Source organism: Pleurodeles waltl, chromosome 1_1 (assembly GCF_031143425.1).
Source record: "Pleurodeles waltl isolate 20211129_DDA chromosome 1_1, aPleWal1.hap1.20221129, whole genome shotgun sequence".
In the NCBI taxonomy this organism is placed as follows: Eukaryota; Metazoa; Chordata; class Amphibia; order Caudata; family Salamandridae; genus Pleurodeles; species Pleurodeles waltl.
In genome coordinates, this window is record NC_090436.1 from 549,041,155 (window position 1) to 549,057,874 (window position 16,720).

A 16,720-nucleotide genomic window follows, 5' to 3' on the forward strand; every position below is an offset into this window, starting at 1 on the left:
CGACAGAAGATCCTCCTGAAGAGGCAGTCTGAGTGGAGGATCCGTGGCCAGGCTCCATAGCTCGAGATACCATACTCTCCGTGCCCGGTCGTACCTGATCTTCTTCAGAACTCTGGGTAGAAGTGGTATAGGCGGAAAGGAAGCAGGAGTTCCACATGAGACGAAAGGCGCCTCAGAGCGAATAGCGCCTTGGAAACTCCAACGCACAAAACAGCTGACATTGCGCGTTCTCTGCAGAGGCGAACAGATGTAACCAAGGCTCTCCCCACTGCTGAAAGAGACCATGCGCCACCTCTAGATGAAGACGCCATTTGATGGCTGAATTCATCTGCTTTGGCGTTCAGAGAGTTCGCCAGATGTTGACCCACCAGGGTAATGTCCTGATGTTCCAGCCATGTTGAGGCGTAGTGCTTCCTGATAAAGGGTCCAGGCCCATACTCCGCCCTGTTTGTGGCAGTACCACATGGCGGTAGTGTTGTCTGTGAGCAATTGCACTTCTTTCCCTTTGAGAGAGGGAAGAAATGCTTTTAACACAAGTGGAACTAAGGGGGCCTTTGTAGTGTCATCTGACTTACCACTGGCTTGGCATGTGAGACAGGAGCGATAAAACTCCTTGGTGTCTTCAGACATATGGGGCCACTGAAAGTGTGGGACAAGTCTGTCCCAAGTCGTGTTTTGCCCAAAATGTCCTGCAAGGAGAATGTCATCAGCTAAGGTCAACAGAAATTCCCTAAACCTCTGAGGTATGACCAACCTTCTGGTGGCACCAGGATTGGGGTCTCAAGCCTCAGAGCATAGAAGCTCATTTTCGCAATAGACCCTTCGGGATCCACTGACATACCCTGCCTCTTCTACAGCAGCTTGCTGCCTGAGGCTTTCAAGAGAGGGTCAGGATTTTTGCTCCAAACTCAATTCTTCCCTGGAGGGGGGCCCCTCTGCATCTAAGAGCTCTGCTGTGTCAGCTCCCAGCTACTCTGGTGCAGGTTCCTCACAAGGAGTAAGATCATCTCCCTGAGAAAACTGATCCTCACCTGAGTCTTGGGCAGGAGGTAATTCATTACCTTTCCTACCTCTTTTCTTGGGAGCTGACAGGTCCATACTTTCAGGCTTTAGTGCTCCTGATTCTCCCTGTTTCCTGACCAGTGCTCTAGTTGTCACAAAGACATTGGCTGGGATACCCAGCATTTCTGCATGGGTCTGAAACCCAACTTCAACCCAGGGTGAGGTCTCCAAATCATTGCCCTTTAGACAGTCTACAGGAAGAGAAGACGACACTACAAGTCTTTTAGGGCCAATAAAACCCCCACCCCAGCTATAGATAACAACTGCCAATAGTGTCACTTAGTGGTGTTATCAGCACCGGTGACTTGGTAATATTGACAAGTAAGATTTGCTCAGGAGACACCAGTTTTTCAGTCACCATAGTGACATTTGTGTCCCTGTAAACATCTGCCTCAATACCATTTATGAAGGGGTACCGGCTCTATTTCCTCATATTAGGAGGCCAGGCATCCAGAGTGGCAAGGTCAATGCCACCCTCTGATACTAAGACAGCCTCAGTGGTTTCATTGACTATGCCAGAGTCCACTGCACTCCCAAGTTGAACCCAGGTACACCCTTGATTGAAGTACTACCACCACTGCTACTGCTAGGGGCAATAGGAGGATTGGTGGTAGTACTCTTGATGCTTCTTTTAGGGCAGTTGCTATTGCCTGCCCTATAGCCTTTTCCCTATACAGGAATACCTAAGGTTTCCATTTGGAAGAGGAGGAAGAGGATTTGGACCCACCTCAGGAAGAATTTTGTGGGCCGGATGAAGTTGACTTTTCCCCATCTTTCTTTGGGGGTTTAGAAGAACTCTTCTTCTTTTGGTCACCTCTAGTGTGAGTCTTCTTACTCACCCTGGCCAAACCCATTTGTCTGCCTTCTTTCCCAATTCTTGAGGAGAGGGCAGGGCTGAGTCCATCAAGTACTGATGCAGCTTTTCAGACACACAATTATTAGGGATGTGAATCTCATGGTAAAATTGTACAGCCCTTCATAGTCCTGCACATTCATACCATGTAACCAGTCTTCCAGAGACTTAACTGAACAGTTCACTAAGTCTACCCAGTCTTGAGAGGACTCCTTCTGAGTTTCCCTGAACTTGATCCTATACTCCTCAGTTGTGAGTCCAAGCCCATCAATCAGAGCCTCTTTCATGACCTGGTAGTTATCTGCATTTTCCTCCGTAACAGTCAACCGTTTGTCTCTGCCTTTGTCTGCAAAGTAGAGCCACAGAATAGCTGCCCACTGCTTCGGGGAGACTTCTGAACTTTACAAGCCCTCTCTAAAGCAGTGATCCACTTATGGATGTCATGCCCAGACTTGTAAGGAGGGACTATTCTGCTGAGATTCCTAGAATCAAAGGTGTCTTCCCTGACCCTGGACTCTCTTATGCTGCCACCATGGGGTTCTAACCCCAAACTCTTTCTTTCCCTTTCCATCTCTAAGGCCTCTCTACTATGGGTAAGACACTTGAGTTATCTAATGATCATATCGACTTTATAGGACGTTAAATGCCTTAACATATAGAGAATAGGCATGGGATTGTAGTCCTATCTCTACTTTCATATGGTAGAAACGGAGAAAGAAACTAAAGTAGGACAAATGGGACACGAAACCCGCGCATTACGCTGTAAATCGGCTATTTAACTTCAGGTGCGGTACGCGCCCAGCTGATGAGTGTACTCACATCTGATCACATCTAAATAGAGAAGAACAGGAGCAGTCATAACAGGTAGGCGGGGGAGTCTCGATACGAATACGAGATTAATCCTTTTGGCTCTGACTTGAAGGGGTACATGGTTATTGAGAGCAATAAAAAGAACGGGTATGAAATAGTGGTCACGCAAAGCGAGTTTAACTTCAAGACATAACGTGGGGTGCATAACGCACCTAGGGAACAAGCGTACTCACAGTGATTTGCACTATATAGTGTGAACACGGCAGTGGCTTGTATGAGTGACAGTGACAGTGCCATGATATAAACTTATTATTATTAACAACGGTCCTGAACCGGACTGGGGGATAATTATTTTGAGCATTTTAAAAGATCGTCTTTTAGTTATTGCTTTCAGCCAGCAATCTCATTTAACGCAATAGTGGTAAAACCGATTAGCATAAGTATTAATAACTAAGATAAATGAGACAATGATAATATTTAGGATAATTACATTTAACATTTCTTATACTTTAGACAGTTGGACTACAGACTAATTTAAATCAATAATTCATGTTAATCAGAGAAGCTTACTTGAAAAAAGTAACCATTTGATGTATTCAGGTCAGTCTCATTGAATTTATTGGGCACTATTCACATGGATGTGTGTGGGGATAAAATACTTTGCACTGCTTTGTTAAGATTGGGTTCACTAGATTGATTTGAGCACTATTCACATGTAATGCTTTCAGATGTTGGGCACATAACCACTTCAATATAAATACTTTGTTACTATTTTCAAATAACATGCAAGTATGAAATAGCACTTATGCAGGCTCTATTTACCACCAGCTTGACATTATTCAACTAATACCAATGCAACACTGCATGTTTATTGATACCAATAGCACAATTAGTTTCTATTCTGAACTTAATGATTGTTGTGTTATATATTATTACAGCCCTGATGAAGTCTAAGGAGAGAGTTCCCTGATGAAACACGTGTTGGCTGGACTGACAAATATTTTAGGCTGGATTGAGGAATATCCTAGTGTTATTTGGTGCAGATCCATTGTGGAATTAATTTTACATGGCCTGGATTAGCAACTAATGAATTTTTACTGGACTCTATTTGTACTGACAGGACTTAAGCGGATGCCAGTTGGGCATATATTTGATTTGCTAAATAAATATAATAAATACGTTATTAACTGTTGCAACAATGTTCTTTCATTTGTAATCTTACTTAGTGTTAGTGACTGGTTTGATGTGTGCCTGGTGAATATTAAACTCTCTCTCCAGAGCCATTTGCTGCCTTTTCAAGTTTGGCCTTCTTAAGTTTCCGCAAGCTAAACCCCCTATCTAGGGATCGTTCATCTGAGCTAGAGAAGATGGTGCCAACAGCCGATGTTGACGCAAGGGAAGATGAGGATGAGGAGAATACACTCCTTCTGTATACCCTTTTTACCAACGCAGGGAGAGAAAAAGTGGGCCTACTAATATGACCCCCTTTTGTGCTACCAGCACAGCTCCCTGAAGGTCCAAGGTTCTCTCCAGAATCCTCATGGTTCTGCCCAGTGAGGTCATAGGAAGTGCCTGTACCTTCTTTTCCAACACTGGAGGTTCACCCACCTCTTCTAATTCTATTTCCCTATTCTGGATTTTGAAGGTCATCCTGAATAGGTAGGTCTAGGAGAATAGCTGTGGTAGGGTTACTACCTGCCTTTAATTTTCTAACTTAACACAGGGACCTAAGTTCTTTGTACCTAAAGACCTCCATACCTAGACTCCTGAGTCTGGTCATTGTTTCCCACTAAATTCATAGTGTTAGAGTCATGTAGGTGATGCACCTACCTACTCTAAGGTTCTAAACTTTTAAAAGGCTCGGAGATCGGATATGCTAGACCCCAAACTACCCAGGCAGGCAGAAGTTTAGAAGTTCCTGAAGTTAGTAATGTAGTGTGTAAGCAATCTTTCTTATGTAAAGTCACTGCTGACCAAGTGGGAAAGCAATTTAAGTGTCTTATCCCACTGCTGCACCACCAATGTAGGAGACTGGCTCAGTTTATGGTGTGCCACCCTATACTGAGTGCGGACAACCCTTAGTGATAGTGAATAGGTGTCCAGATAGCAAAAGCTCTCTAGGGATAGCTGAGGTGAGCAGCTGAAGTTTATCCAAGAGGAATGTAAAGCATTTGCAATACCACAGTAGTCAAACAATAACTCACTCACAAGAAAGAAACACACAAGTTTCCAAAAATAAAGGATTCTTTATTACAGCACTAACTACTAGACTAGCATTGGTATATCTCCCTTTGGGGATGTCTACACACAATGTAAACACAAAATAACCATCAGAAGTAGCATAAAATATACAGGGACCTATGGGGGAGGGGTGCAAACCATGTACTACGTAAGTGGAATGTGAAACAGTGAACCCAACCAGGTAAGTGTGGTAGTTAGCTAGGGGTACGGCCAGAGGTAAGTACGGTTAGTGTCCTAGTGACCAGGTGCAGAGGGATTACCTACCTAGTTGTCCCATAGACTAACGCACGGAAGTAGTGGTTGGCGTTTGTTTCAGGAACCTTTCCAGTGGATCCTGAGGAAACCAACAAACAGGAGGAAGGTTGGAGAATGCCCTCACCCAAGGATACCCAGAAGACAGGTGTTCCTACACCAAGGGACCCAGATGCAAAGGGAAGAAGGGACTCTTGCTGGTTAGTGGAAGCCTTGGCTTGTCCAGCTGCTGCTGCTGTTGTTGTACCCTGTAGACCAGGCCAATGGAACTCAGGGACGGATTCCAGATGAGGAGGACCTGGAAAGGAAGGGGACAGAGTCCAACACCCTTGGAGGTGGCAATGTCCACCCTCCTAGAGGTGAAGTTCCTGCAAGTCGGTGTAGGAAGAAGTCCAGCTCCAGAAGCTGCAGAAGATCCTAGGAGTCGCATACAAGATGTCCCTCGACAGTCGTCAGACTGCAGGAGGGTCAGTGACCAGCAAGGCCACCAATAAACACTACCAAATGCAAGCAGGAGCTTAAGATGTATTTGCAAATGTTTTGGGGACCAGCAAGTTCCAGGGGGCTTTACCCTTGAGAGGGAGTCAGGGCTGGCCTTCAGCATGCAGGAAGGCCAGGAGAAGTCGTAGAGCCCCCACGAGTGACCCACAGGCGATGAACACAGGGCGTCACAAGGAGGCCTCAGCAGCACAACAAAACAAAAGTCCCACATCGCAGGACAGGGGTTGATTTTGAGTTGCAGAGTGCTGGACACCAGGGCTTCTTGGCAACTGAAACTCTCCGGGAAGAGTCAACAAACCTTGGCAAGAGCAACAGTCGCGATGCACAAGGATTCCAGGCTAGTGGCAGGAGCAGGGACCCAGAGTCTCCCAGCTTGATCGGAAGAAAAGCCGGACCCAGAGTATGCCATAGGCCCATCAGCTGTGATGCAGAGCATTTCAATATCCATGGGAAAGCAGACCCCACCAGCCGGTCCACGTTGTCTTGAGCTGCCTGCAGATGCAGGGTAGAGACTCCTTCACTCCAAGGGAGATTCCTTTGTGCTTCCAGGTGCATACAGAGTCCTTGGGACCCTGGAGGATGCACAGCTTTGGATATTGCAGAGTTCTTACAGGATCCAAAGAAACAATGTTGCAGTGGGAGTTTTCCCACCAGAAGCAGACTTGTTTCAGTTTCAAAGCAGTCCAGCAGCGGTTCCAGAGGCCAGGAGCAGAAGATGTCTTGCAGAGTGTCTTCTGGAGTCTTGCTTGTCGAATCTGAGGACCCACCATTGCATGTGGAGGTGGGGGCGGGGAGGTTTGGGACCAAAATGTCATGAGACCAGGGATGTCAGCTACCTGGCTTAACCAGTCAGATGCTCCCAGGTGCCTCTGCCCATCTTGTTTCAAGATGGCAGAATCAACCGCTACCTGGCAGAGCTCTGTGCACCTTCCTAGGGGACAAGCTGGACAGGGGGTGGTAACTCCTGTCCTTTGTGCAGTTTTGTGCCAAAGCGGGAACCAGGGGTTCCTGAACTGGTGCAAACCGGATTATGCAAGGAGGGCACCAAATGTGCTCTTCAAAGCATTCAAGTGGCGCTCAGAGACCACCTCACCCCTGCCCATAGACACTTATACAGAGGGAGGTCACACCTCTCCCTTGCAGGAAATCTTTGTTTTGCTTTCTGCTGCTTGAGTCTGGCTCACCAGCAGGAAGGCATATCAGTGTCTGGGGTCAGCAGCAGTATGGACTGTCAGCCAGACCCCGTAAAGCTGTACAGGCAGTACTGGGGGATCCTCTAAGGAACCCCCAGAGTACAGAGGATCGTGCAACTAGCATTGGAATCTGCATAGTTGCATGATTCCAACATGTTTGATACCAAACATGACTAGGTATCCCAGTGTACTACAGTCAGAACACACTGACACCAGGCAAAAAGTGAGAGTAACTATGTCAAAAAGAGGCTACTTTCCTTCAGGCAGTACTCCGAGGTTTCTGGAGGTCTAGCACCTGAACGAGTCCATCGAGTAGTGCAGGCTGGCCGGCGGGGTTGGGACCCAATTCCTTTCAAACCAAGATGCAGGAATTTAAAAGGTGGTGCCCACTTCAGTTCGTCTATCTTATGGGTGGGACTGGCATGAAGTGGGCACACCTTCGAATCTGACTAATTTTCCCACCTGTCCTGCTACAAAAAGTGGACAGGATGGGGTTGGGGAGGTTGATCATCTTTGCCATTTGGAGAGACCTGGCTCGCATTACAAAGGCTGCTCGACCTTTGAAGCTTCCTGTCCTGGAATGTCCATCCTGCCTGGGTGAGGTGCTAACACCCTAGCCCAGTGCAGGCTTTTGCCTCTGCCCTGGAGTGTGCTTGCTCTCACGTTGAGGGAAGGAGATGGGTTGGGGGGGTTTGGTATGTCAGAAACATGGCTAGGGATGCTGAACTGGCCAGGACCAGTCAGTTAACACACTAGTAGCTGGTAGATTTTGAAGGGGCACGTCTAAGGTGCCCTCTGGGTGCATGTATTGGTGAATTCATCACTGGCATTAGTGTGAGTTCACCAATATGAGATGTTTGATACCAAACATCCCTATCTTCAGTGAAGCCTTCATGTAGCTGGGAAACTCATATTGATCAGTATCCAGCACATGTATTTAAAATGGCGTCCCTGGTCACTTACTATGTCTCAGAGTCGGCAAAGACCTAGCAGGGGATCAGCTTGTGAAGATATTCCCTCACAGGTTATATAATGCACCATGCCTTAGGGCTGCAAGTCCTGCTAGATGGGTAACATTTAAACTGCATGCAGTGTTAGGAGTCATGTTACACAGGCTGTGTGCTATGTCGCATTTTCACTTCTGTCTGCACTAAAACACGTATCCAGCAATGGCAGCCTGTCATGTGCTTGGTGAGGGGTCCCCTAAGGTGGCACAATTCGTACTTAGGGACCTCCTCTTAAGTACCTCAGGCCCGAGGTCCGAGGGCTACCATCAACTAGGAACTTACAGAGGATGCTAAAGGTTTTGCCAATTGGGGAAACAACTGTGCAGTTTTGGGGAAGAGATCTGGCACCTGGTTAGCAAGAACCCAGTGCACTTTCAGTCAAAATGACATCCGATACCAGGCAGAAAGTGGGGGGGTAACCATGTCAAAAAGAGGCACTTCTCTACAGGTACTGCTCACCAAAACATTCCAGATTTTGGTCTGATGCCTAGGGAGAAATTCAAAGTTAAGGAATCTGAAGCTAGATGTCGTTATCAAATAAAACAAAATGAATTAACTACATCAAAAGCTGCTTTGATGAGCTTCATCTATACTACTGCACTTCAAACAGAAAACACGGTGCTGCAAAAGGCACTGCAACACAGAAGCCTGTTTGACTGCCTTAAAAGCCTTGGAAAGACTCCAATCAACCCTGTGGTCGAGGTAATTGATTTTTAGGTTTCACTGCTCAGAAACATCTTCAAATCTCAACCGTGGGAGAAGCTGACAATAGCACTAGTGACAGCATGCCTCAAAGTATACACTGACTTGCAGTATTAACTATAGAACCAGGTCTCCAGAAAGGGATGTAATCTTCATAAACAGGACCTTGTTACCCCCTGCACTGAAAGCTGTTCAGCTCTCCAACAAGATTTTCACTTTCAAAGCAACTATCCACACATATACTCACAAAGGACAGATGTAAAGACTAAATGCCAAAATGAGTTCGAGATGACAAACACCCTGTTGGTAACAGGATGATATGTGCAACAGGGGCAATGACACACTGCATCCTCAAAAACGAAAAAACATTGGACGCAAGAAATCAAGGTAAATCTGATTTTTACATTCTGAGGCTTTGACATCAGGAGAAATAAAGGTAAAAAGTGTTACAAGAAATGTAGAATATATGCAAAAATATAATGCAATAACAGACACTGGCAAAAGCACTATGCAGATGTATGAAATAAAAGAACACTGCAGGCCCAAATCCAATGCTGACCGAAATAAGGTGAAGAGTTCACTCAGGGACAATGAAATGAGAAACTTGAAAGGGTCACAGATAAAAGCTAACTGTGTTTAGCAAATGTAGATATTTCCGACTTTAGACATACAGGCACACTGGCACATATATTTCTACATAGATTGTAAACCTGACTAGACAATGAGTGTAGGAAATCTAATCAGCTCAGGCTACACGCAGGTCTTAGTGTTACAAAGATACGGCACACATGGTATTACAATGGTATTTGCAGCAGAAACATATGTATTCAAGAGTGAAGAATGTGTAAAAGATTGGTCTGGAGCTAAGGGGCTACGGGGATCACAGGTGTACAAATGGTTTTCTGTTTCAATGTATGACCGGCCAGTTCATCACTATTTAGTGTCTTGTAATAAAGCATTTTGTGATTCTGTATTTAAGAGGCTGCCTGGGCCACAGCAACTGAAAACCGTCTGCCTGCTTGTGTGAGGAGGGATCTTCTCCATGTTGTGACAGTAAAGGGCTGTCTTTTCATTGCCAAAGAATAGTTTGTCTTTCTTTCAATTTTTAAGTTTTTATTTACCCTGCAACAAAAGTCAGAGCTGAAGTAGCAGTGGAAAGTTACAGACCCTTGTCTCCCAAAGGAAATTAGGTAGAAGAATAATGTATTGCGATGCACTCGGAGAACTGGAGAAGCAAGAAGTTGGTGTTAAAGCTTACACAACTGTTTACAAAAACTCTGCTGCATAAAGGAAACCTAACGACTATTTTTTTTTAAAACTGTGATGTATAATATTGTTTGGATTTATGTGTCAATGATATACAAACAAATGCATATTTTGCCTGAAATGTAAAGTTGAACTAATGATTTTCTTTATAATGAAAGCTCAGAAAAATATTGACATTCAATTAAAAAATAATGGACAAGTACACTGAAATAAAGAGCATTAGAATGTGAACAGAATACCTTAAACTGAGAAAGCAATTCGTCTCCTACGGTTGATGGACCGCCTTCATTTTCACGTGTTTCTGCTCTCTTCAATATTTCATCTATATCCATTTCCTAAAAAATAATGCTTTGAATGATTTCTATTGCCTTTACAGTGGAGTAAAACATAACATTAAAATTGACAACATTCTATATATACATACTTGTGGTTCCACTTCTTCACCTTCTGGCTCTTTAAATAGTTCCTCTGCACCAAACTTTAAAATAGCTGCTAATTCTTCTTTGTTGAAGGGAGCAGAGCTAGAAGACAAATATAGGTTTTCATTGACACCTGTGAATAAGTTAAATTAGGAGTTAAGTTTAAATGTAAACTTTAACTAAGTTATGCGGGCTAGCACTTTATTTTTACATTGCACAAAACAGACACCTTCCACATTCACTACCTCCTTCACCTCACAATACAAAGTTTAGTGATCTTTGTGTAGTACCCACATTCATTAGCACTTAAAATAAACTATTCAGAGGAAATCAATATGTGTACCTCCTAGGAAAAAAATAAAATAAAATATTGTTCTCAAACTGCACAGAATTAGTTAAGATATCTATGCAACCTTCACTGTCATTTTTTAGACAGACTTTATGTGTGACACACCCATAGTATGTCCCAAACCATATTGAGAGTGGGCTACTTGCAGATTATAATTCATGGGTCAGGGTATAATTCATGGATACAGGGCTTTTTTACCTGCACCAATTGTGGGTAGGATAATTTTTCATGCTCGCTGCAAATGTCTAACCAGCACCCACAAAACAGGATCTATGCCTTAAGAATTCCCTAGGATTCAGTGCACACCCACTAACATGCACAGTGATGGGTACTCACCAACTCCTCTTTGTTCTTTTTTCCACATGAGAATTTACTCCTGACAGGCATAAGCATTTAGAAAAATTTGGAAGTTGACTCTTGGCAGGAGCAGAAAATGTTTCAGAGTGGGTAAAAATGTGTTGTAGAAGGGGGAAATTTGCAGTCGTACAGCATATTTTCACATGAGTAAATATTACACAACATGTGTGTATGGAAATCACACCTTCACTCTAGGATCTCTTGGTATTGTAAAATAACTGATGATTTTTGTTATCAGACACAATGGTACTCATGTTATCAATCTTGGAAAAAAGAAATGCTGAGGTGACCTGCTGGGATTTGACCATGTAACCATGTATATTTGCTCATATGAAAATGTAATCCATAAAGGATTGGTAGGAGTACAGTTTCCAGGAGTACCGTTTCCAGGCATACTTTGGTAAAACGTTCTGAATTTCTGAAGGCATAAATCTGCATGAAAGCAAGGACAAATATCTTTTGTGTCTTTGTCTAACAATTGGAGCCCTAACTTGTTTTCATGTTGCCCACTATGACTTTACACTAATTGTCCATAATTTGTTAAAAATATTTGCATGCAAGAAAGACATGTTTGTGGCACAGACAAATGGTATTTAAAGTTGCAGAACAATTTAGTAAAAAGTTATTTCAAGTTGGAATTTTTGTGTGTACTTTTTACATTTCATTTATTAATATATTCATGCAACTGAGTGCACATTTCTCATTTACACATAAGTTCATCATTTGGTATTGTGTTGAAATGTGTAACATTTGCTTTACCACAGTCAATTATTCATATACATATACAAGATATGTATAGTATGTGGTAAAATTCTGTGAAGCTCCAACAAGAATAATATGTAAACCCTAGCATTTTACATTATTCAACAAGAAGCTGGCCTGTTTCAAAATAGTCAGAAAAGTGTATTTGAGATTGGTACAGACAAATACTGGGAAGAGAATAATATTCAACTTCCTGGAAGACTTGGTTTGCACAAGCTGAGCTTCAAACATCTTCAGTGGAGGCTATTGGCTTCTTGGCCTGGTGCGCCTTATTAGCTTCCATTAAAAATAGAGCAATTTCAAAGTGTAGAATAAAAGGCTTGTTGTTGAGCTGAGACTACAGGCCACCTAAAAAATCCTCACGAAACCAATACAGGTTATTCTGGTGCTCAAACTGCTTTGCTGGGGGCTAGACAGTGGGGGTTGGTGAACAAAGACTGAATACATCATTCAATGCAATACATTTCTGATACTATATCATAATGTTACAATTCTTTTTAATGTTTTATTAATTGCTTTGTCACTATAATTGTTTTTATAGTTACAGCTATACAAATTATGTGCACTAGATTAGGCAGTGGATTTTATTAAACTCATAAAAATATATAATGTGTGTTTTTATGGGTGTCCACACATGGTGAAGAGATATCACAGCTCACTAACAAATACATAATTCTATAAGTCTCACAGGACTAATTGCTGCCCAGAAAGTACAGTACCAACATAACGTAATGTATAGGCAGATTTGGGGTTATACCCTACCAACTTCCCTGTCTCAAGTTGGCAGCAAGACTGGCCTTGGCCACAGGGTCTGGAGCAGTGGTCTTCAAACTTTTTAATAACGCCTTCCTCCCGGTGGAAAAAAAAAATCATCGGGCCCCCCTCTGAATTTTTCATAATTATTCTATTAAATTGGCAATGTTTACATATGTCAAGACTTATTTAATTATTACAGTTCTGTTATTGTTTTAAAAATGCAATCAAATACACAATGCCAAACAATTTTCTTACAAAGTCCTTACTAACGTGTATAAGTATCCTCATTGTGATTAAGTAGGGGCTGAGTGTGGGTTTTGATACGTACTTTAGAGTCCCTTACTTTTTGACGCATACTCCCAAGCTTGGATATAAACAATAAAACATGTTAATGATGGCCCATTACAGAGCAGTTTAAGGCTGCTCATGTTTTTCAGCTTAAAACAAAGACCTGCTATCGGCATAATGCTTCTCTCGCCCAGGGCCTGGCGCCCTCCCTGGGATCATCTGAGGTCCCCCAGTTTGAAGACCCCTAATGCAGAGGAATCTAAAACTGGGCCTATTTTCCATTAGATTTCCAAAATCACATCACCCCGTCAGGTGAGTCTTGATTAGTGTGGAAAGAGACTTCTCCCTAGTCCTTAGATAAGGGCTCCCTCCCTAAAACGTGAGTGGCCTTAAGATCTTCAAGAGCCAGAATCCCTTCCCTTGTCTGGCAACCAGTCAGGTCTCTCGCACAATTACAAATTGCAGAGATGCATTTTTTCAAAGTTTCAGTTGTATTCCTACCCTTTCAGCTACTAATGGGATCTGGCAAGCTATTCAATGCCCCCTAGTGTCTCCGTTGCTGATTGCCACCGGAAGAACTTAACTATGGATGTCGAATTGGAAAATTATGGGTGTACATTTTGTTTTATTTTCTCCAGCAAAGTTTTGCAAAAACCCTTGGCTTTCGGCCTTCTCGAATGCGGCAATGATGATGGTTTTCCCTTAGGAAAGCATAGAAAGATAATTGTCACTGTAATTGAATACAATTTCTTCGCAATTTTACTTCTCTACACATAGTAGCCATATAAATTAAAGTATGTCTTAGACAGAACTGTTTTGTAAGTAATAAATAGTCATGAGAGGGAGAGAAAGTGGCACGCAACCTGACATTTTCTTACAAACGTAGCAAAGCAAAAAAGTACATATGTCAAACAGTTGCGAAAAAGTTAATTTGCAAATAGGGCCTTATATTTTTTAAATAGAGATTGTTATCACTGGGAAACTCCACAGCAGCTGCTGATCCACTTTGGAAAGATTCTGCGACCAGGTTGGTCAATTTACTCGTCTCAACATTAACTGTGCAATGCTGGGCATGGACTACAGCACTCCTGGTAGTTTCAAAAGTTTTGTCTTTCCATCAGACTCTGCTTGAACATCTGTAAAATGTGGCTGCTCTGTGTTGGGCAAGTGGAGCCTTTGGACTGTTTTCACAGAAACTTAATAGAAGGGTCTCAAACCACATGAGTATTCTAGTTTTAAACTAAGAGACACAAGGACATTGGATAGGCATTCGATCCACCAGGAGTTTTCTATCCTTAAATTTGGCACCTCTGCCCAATGACCAAGTCTAGTTAGAAACAACTGGCATAAAAGTCTCTTATCCAAGATTATTCAAGCCTCAACACTATAGACATTGTAGCAAACACGCTTGATGGTTTTTTATTTTATTATATACAGCTAAAATGAAAATATTATAAATATGTCACTAGTGTAGAAAGTTGGGTTCTGGTTGCAGCAACCCCCCACACCCCCCTTTGTGCCTGGTTTTTGATGCAACTTTGTCTGAAGTGCACTAGAGGTCCTGGTAACCAGGCCTCAGTGCCAGTGTTCCTTCCTGTAGTAAGCTGGCTCTGTATATACTATATCAAAATTAGATATATTGTGCACAGATTACAGGGGTTCCCCAAGAGGCTTGACAGAGGCAATAATAGATAATACTATGCTCTATTTGTGGTAGTGTGGTCAAGCAGTTAGGATTATCAGAGGTTAGTGTTAATCGTTTGTTGTATGCACACAAGCAATAAGTGACAACACACACTCAATGACTTAACTCCAGACCAATAGGTTTTATATAGAAAAATATTCTTTCTTAATTTATTTCTAGAATCGCAAGATTCATTTAGCAGGTAAGTACATTAAATTAAAGGTACTTTGCATAGTAATACTTAGAACTTTGAATGGAATCAACAATGTACACAGTTTTTCTTAAAATGGCAAAACGCTATTTTAAAAGTGTACACTGCAGTTTTCAACAGTTCATGGGGGAGGTACGTAAAGTACAGTTTGTGAGGTAAGTAACAAACTTACGGGTTCAGTCTCTGGGGCATAGGCAGCCCAACGTTGGGGGTTCAAGGTAACACCAAACACCCAGCAACACAGGGCCGGTTAGGTGCAGAAGTCAAACAGGAGGCAAAATAATGTGGGCACCTATGGAGACAGGGGGTCCTCCGGTTCCGGTCTGCTTGCAGCTAAGTACCCACGTTGTCAGAGGTAAGACGGGGGGGGCGGCGGCTTGGAGGAGCACTGGAGGCCCTTAAAGTAGGCACCAAGCACACACCCTCAGCGGCACTGGGGCGGCCAGGTGCAGGCTGCAAACAGGGCATTGGGTTCCAAATGGAACTCAATGGGCGCACCCGGGGGTCACTTAGGCGCTGCAGGCAAGCACAGGGGGGCTTCTTGGGCAAGCCACCTACTGGACAGGGAGGAGGGCTGCCTGCTGGTCACTGCTGCACTGGTGATCGGTTTCCCTCGAGTCTGGGGGCTGCGGGTGCAGTGCTTCACCAGGTGTCGGATATCTTTGTCCTGGACAGTCGAGGTCAGGGGGGTCCTCGGGATTCCCTCTGCAGGCTTCGTCGTGGAGAGGTCAGCCCAGGGTGGACACTTGGTCGGAACCACCAGTGGGTCCTCTCTGGCTGGTTGGTTACTCATGACACGGGCCAGGGATGTCGGGTGCAGAGTAGTTTTGGAATCACGCTTCTGGAGGGAGGTGGGAGTCCCTTCAAAGATGGTTGCTTTTTCTTCTTGTTGGACAGGTCCGCTGTCCACTGGAGTTTATAGGTCCTCTGTGATGCAGGCAGTCGCCTGGAGGCTTTTCAGGGGTCGTTGGTCCTGTGGAAGCTCAGCAGTCCTTCTTTCTTGAGGTCATCAGGAATCTCCTTCTCTTCTCTGCAGGGTTTTCAGCTCAGCTGAAGAGCGGGGTTCAGGGTCGCCCATAAATACTAAATTTAGGGGTCGGGGGCAGTTGCTAATGGCTACTGTCCCTGAGGGTGGCTACGCCCTCCTTGTACTCACTCCCTCTGTGGAGAGGGGTACATCCCTATCCCTATTGGTCTTGATCCTCCAAATCAAGATGGAGGATTTCTCAAGGAGGGGGTCACTTCAGTTTTGGACACCTTAGGGGTGGTCCTGTGTAAGGGGGTGACTCTTCCTTGTTTGTCTCATTATCCCTCTGGACTTGCCGCCAAAAATGGGGGCTCGTCTGGGAGGGTGGGCATCTCCACTGGCTGGAGTGCCCTGGGGCACTGTAACACAAGGCCTGAGCCTTTGAGGCTCACTGCCAGGTGTTACAGTTCCTGCAGGAGGAGGTGTGAAGCACCTCTGCCCAGGACAGGCTTTGGTTTTGACCACAGAGTGCACAAATGTGGTCAGAAACTCGTCTGGAAGTGGCAGACTGGCATAGACCAGTCAGCCTTACACTAGCAGTTTGGCTAACATACAGGGGGAGCATCTCTAAGATGCCCACTGTTTGCATTTTTCAATAAATCTCACAGTGGCATCAGTGTGGGTTTATTGTGCTGAGAAGTTGGATACCAAACTTCCCAGTATTCAGGGTAGCCATTATGGTGCTGTGGAGTTCGTAATGACAAACTCCCAGACCACATACTCAGTATGGCTACCCTGCACCTACAATGTCTAAGAACTGACGTAGACACTGTAGGGGCATACTGCTCATGCAGCTATGCCCTCACCCGTGGTATAGTGCACCCTGCATTAGAGCTGTATGGCCTGCTAGAGGGGTGACTTACCCATGCCAAAGGTAGTGGTTTAGGGACAGGGCACCCTGAGGGGAGTGTCATGTCGACTTTGTCTTTGCTCCTCACCAGCACACACAAGCTGCCAGGCAGTGTGCATGCACTGAGTGA

At 44.1% G+C, this 16,720-nt stretch overlaps 1 protein-coding gene across 3 annotated transcripts in view; it reads right to left on the reverse strand.

Annotated features, from left to right (window-relative positions):
• Positions 1 to 16,720, reverse strand: part of CHD1 (chromodomain helicase DNA binding protein 1) — a 1,172,453-nt gene that overhangs the window by 595,845 nt on the left and 559,888 nt on the right. For all 3 annotated transcript variants that reach the window (XM_069225994.1, XM_069225985.1, XM_069225977.1), the window contains exons 21-22: positions 10,312 to 10,408; positions 10,127 to 10,222 (exon numbers count right to left, since the gene is read on the reverse strand). In XM_069225994.1, the coding sequence (XP_069082095.1) occupies positions 10,127 to 10,222; positions 10,312 to 10,408 (193 nt within the window). The remainder of the gene's footprint in view (positions 1 to 10,126; positions 10,223 to 10,311; positions 10,409 to 16,720) is intronic.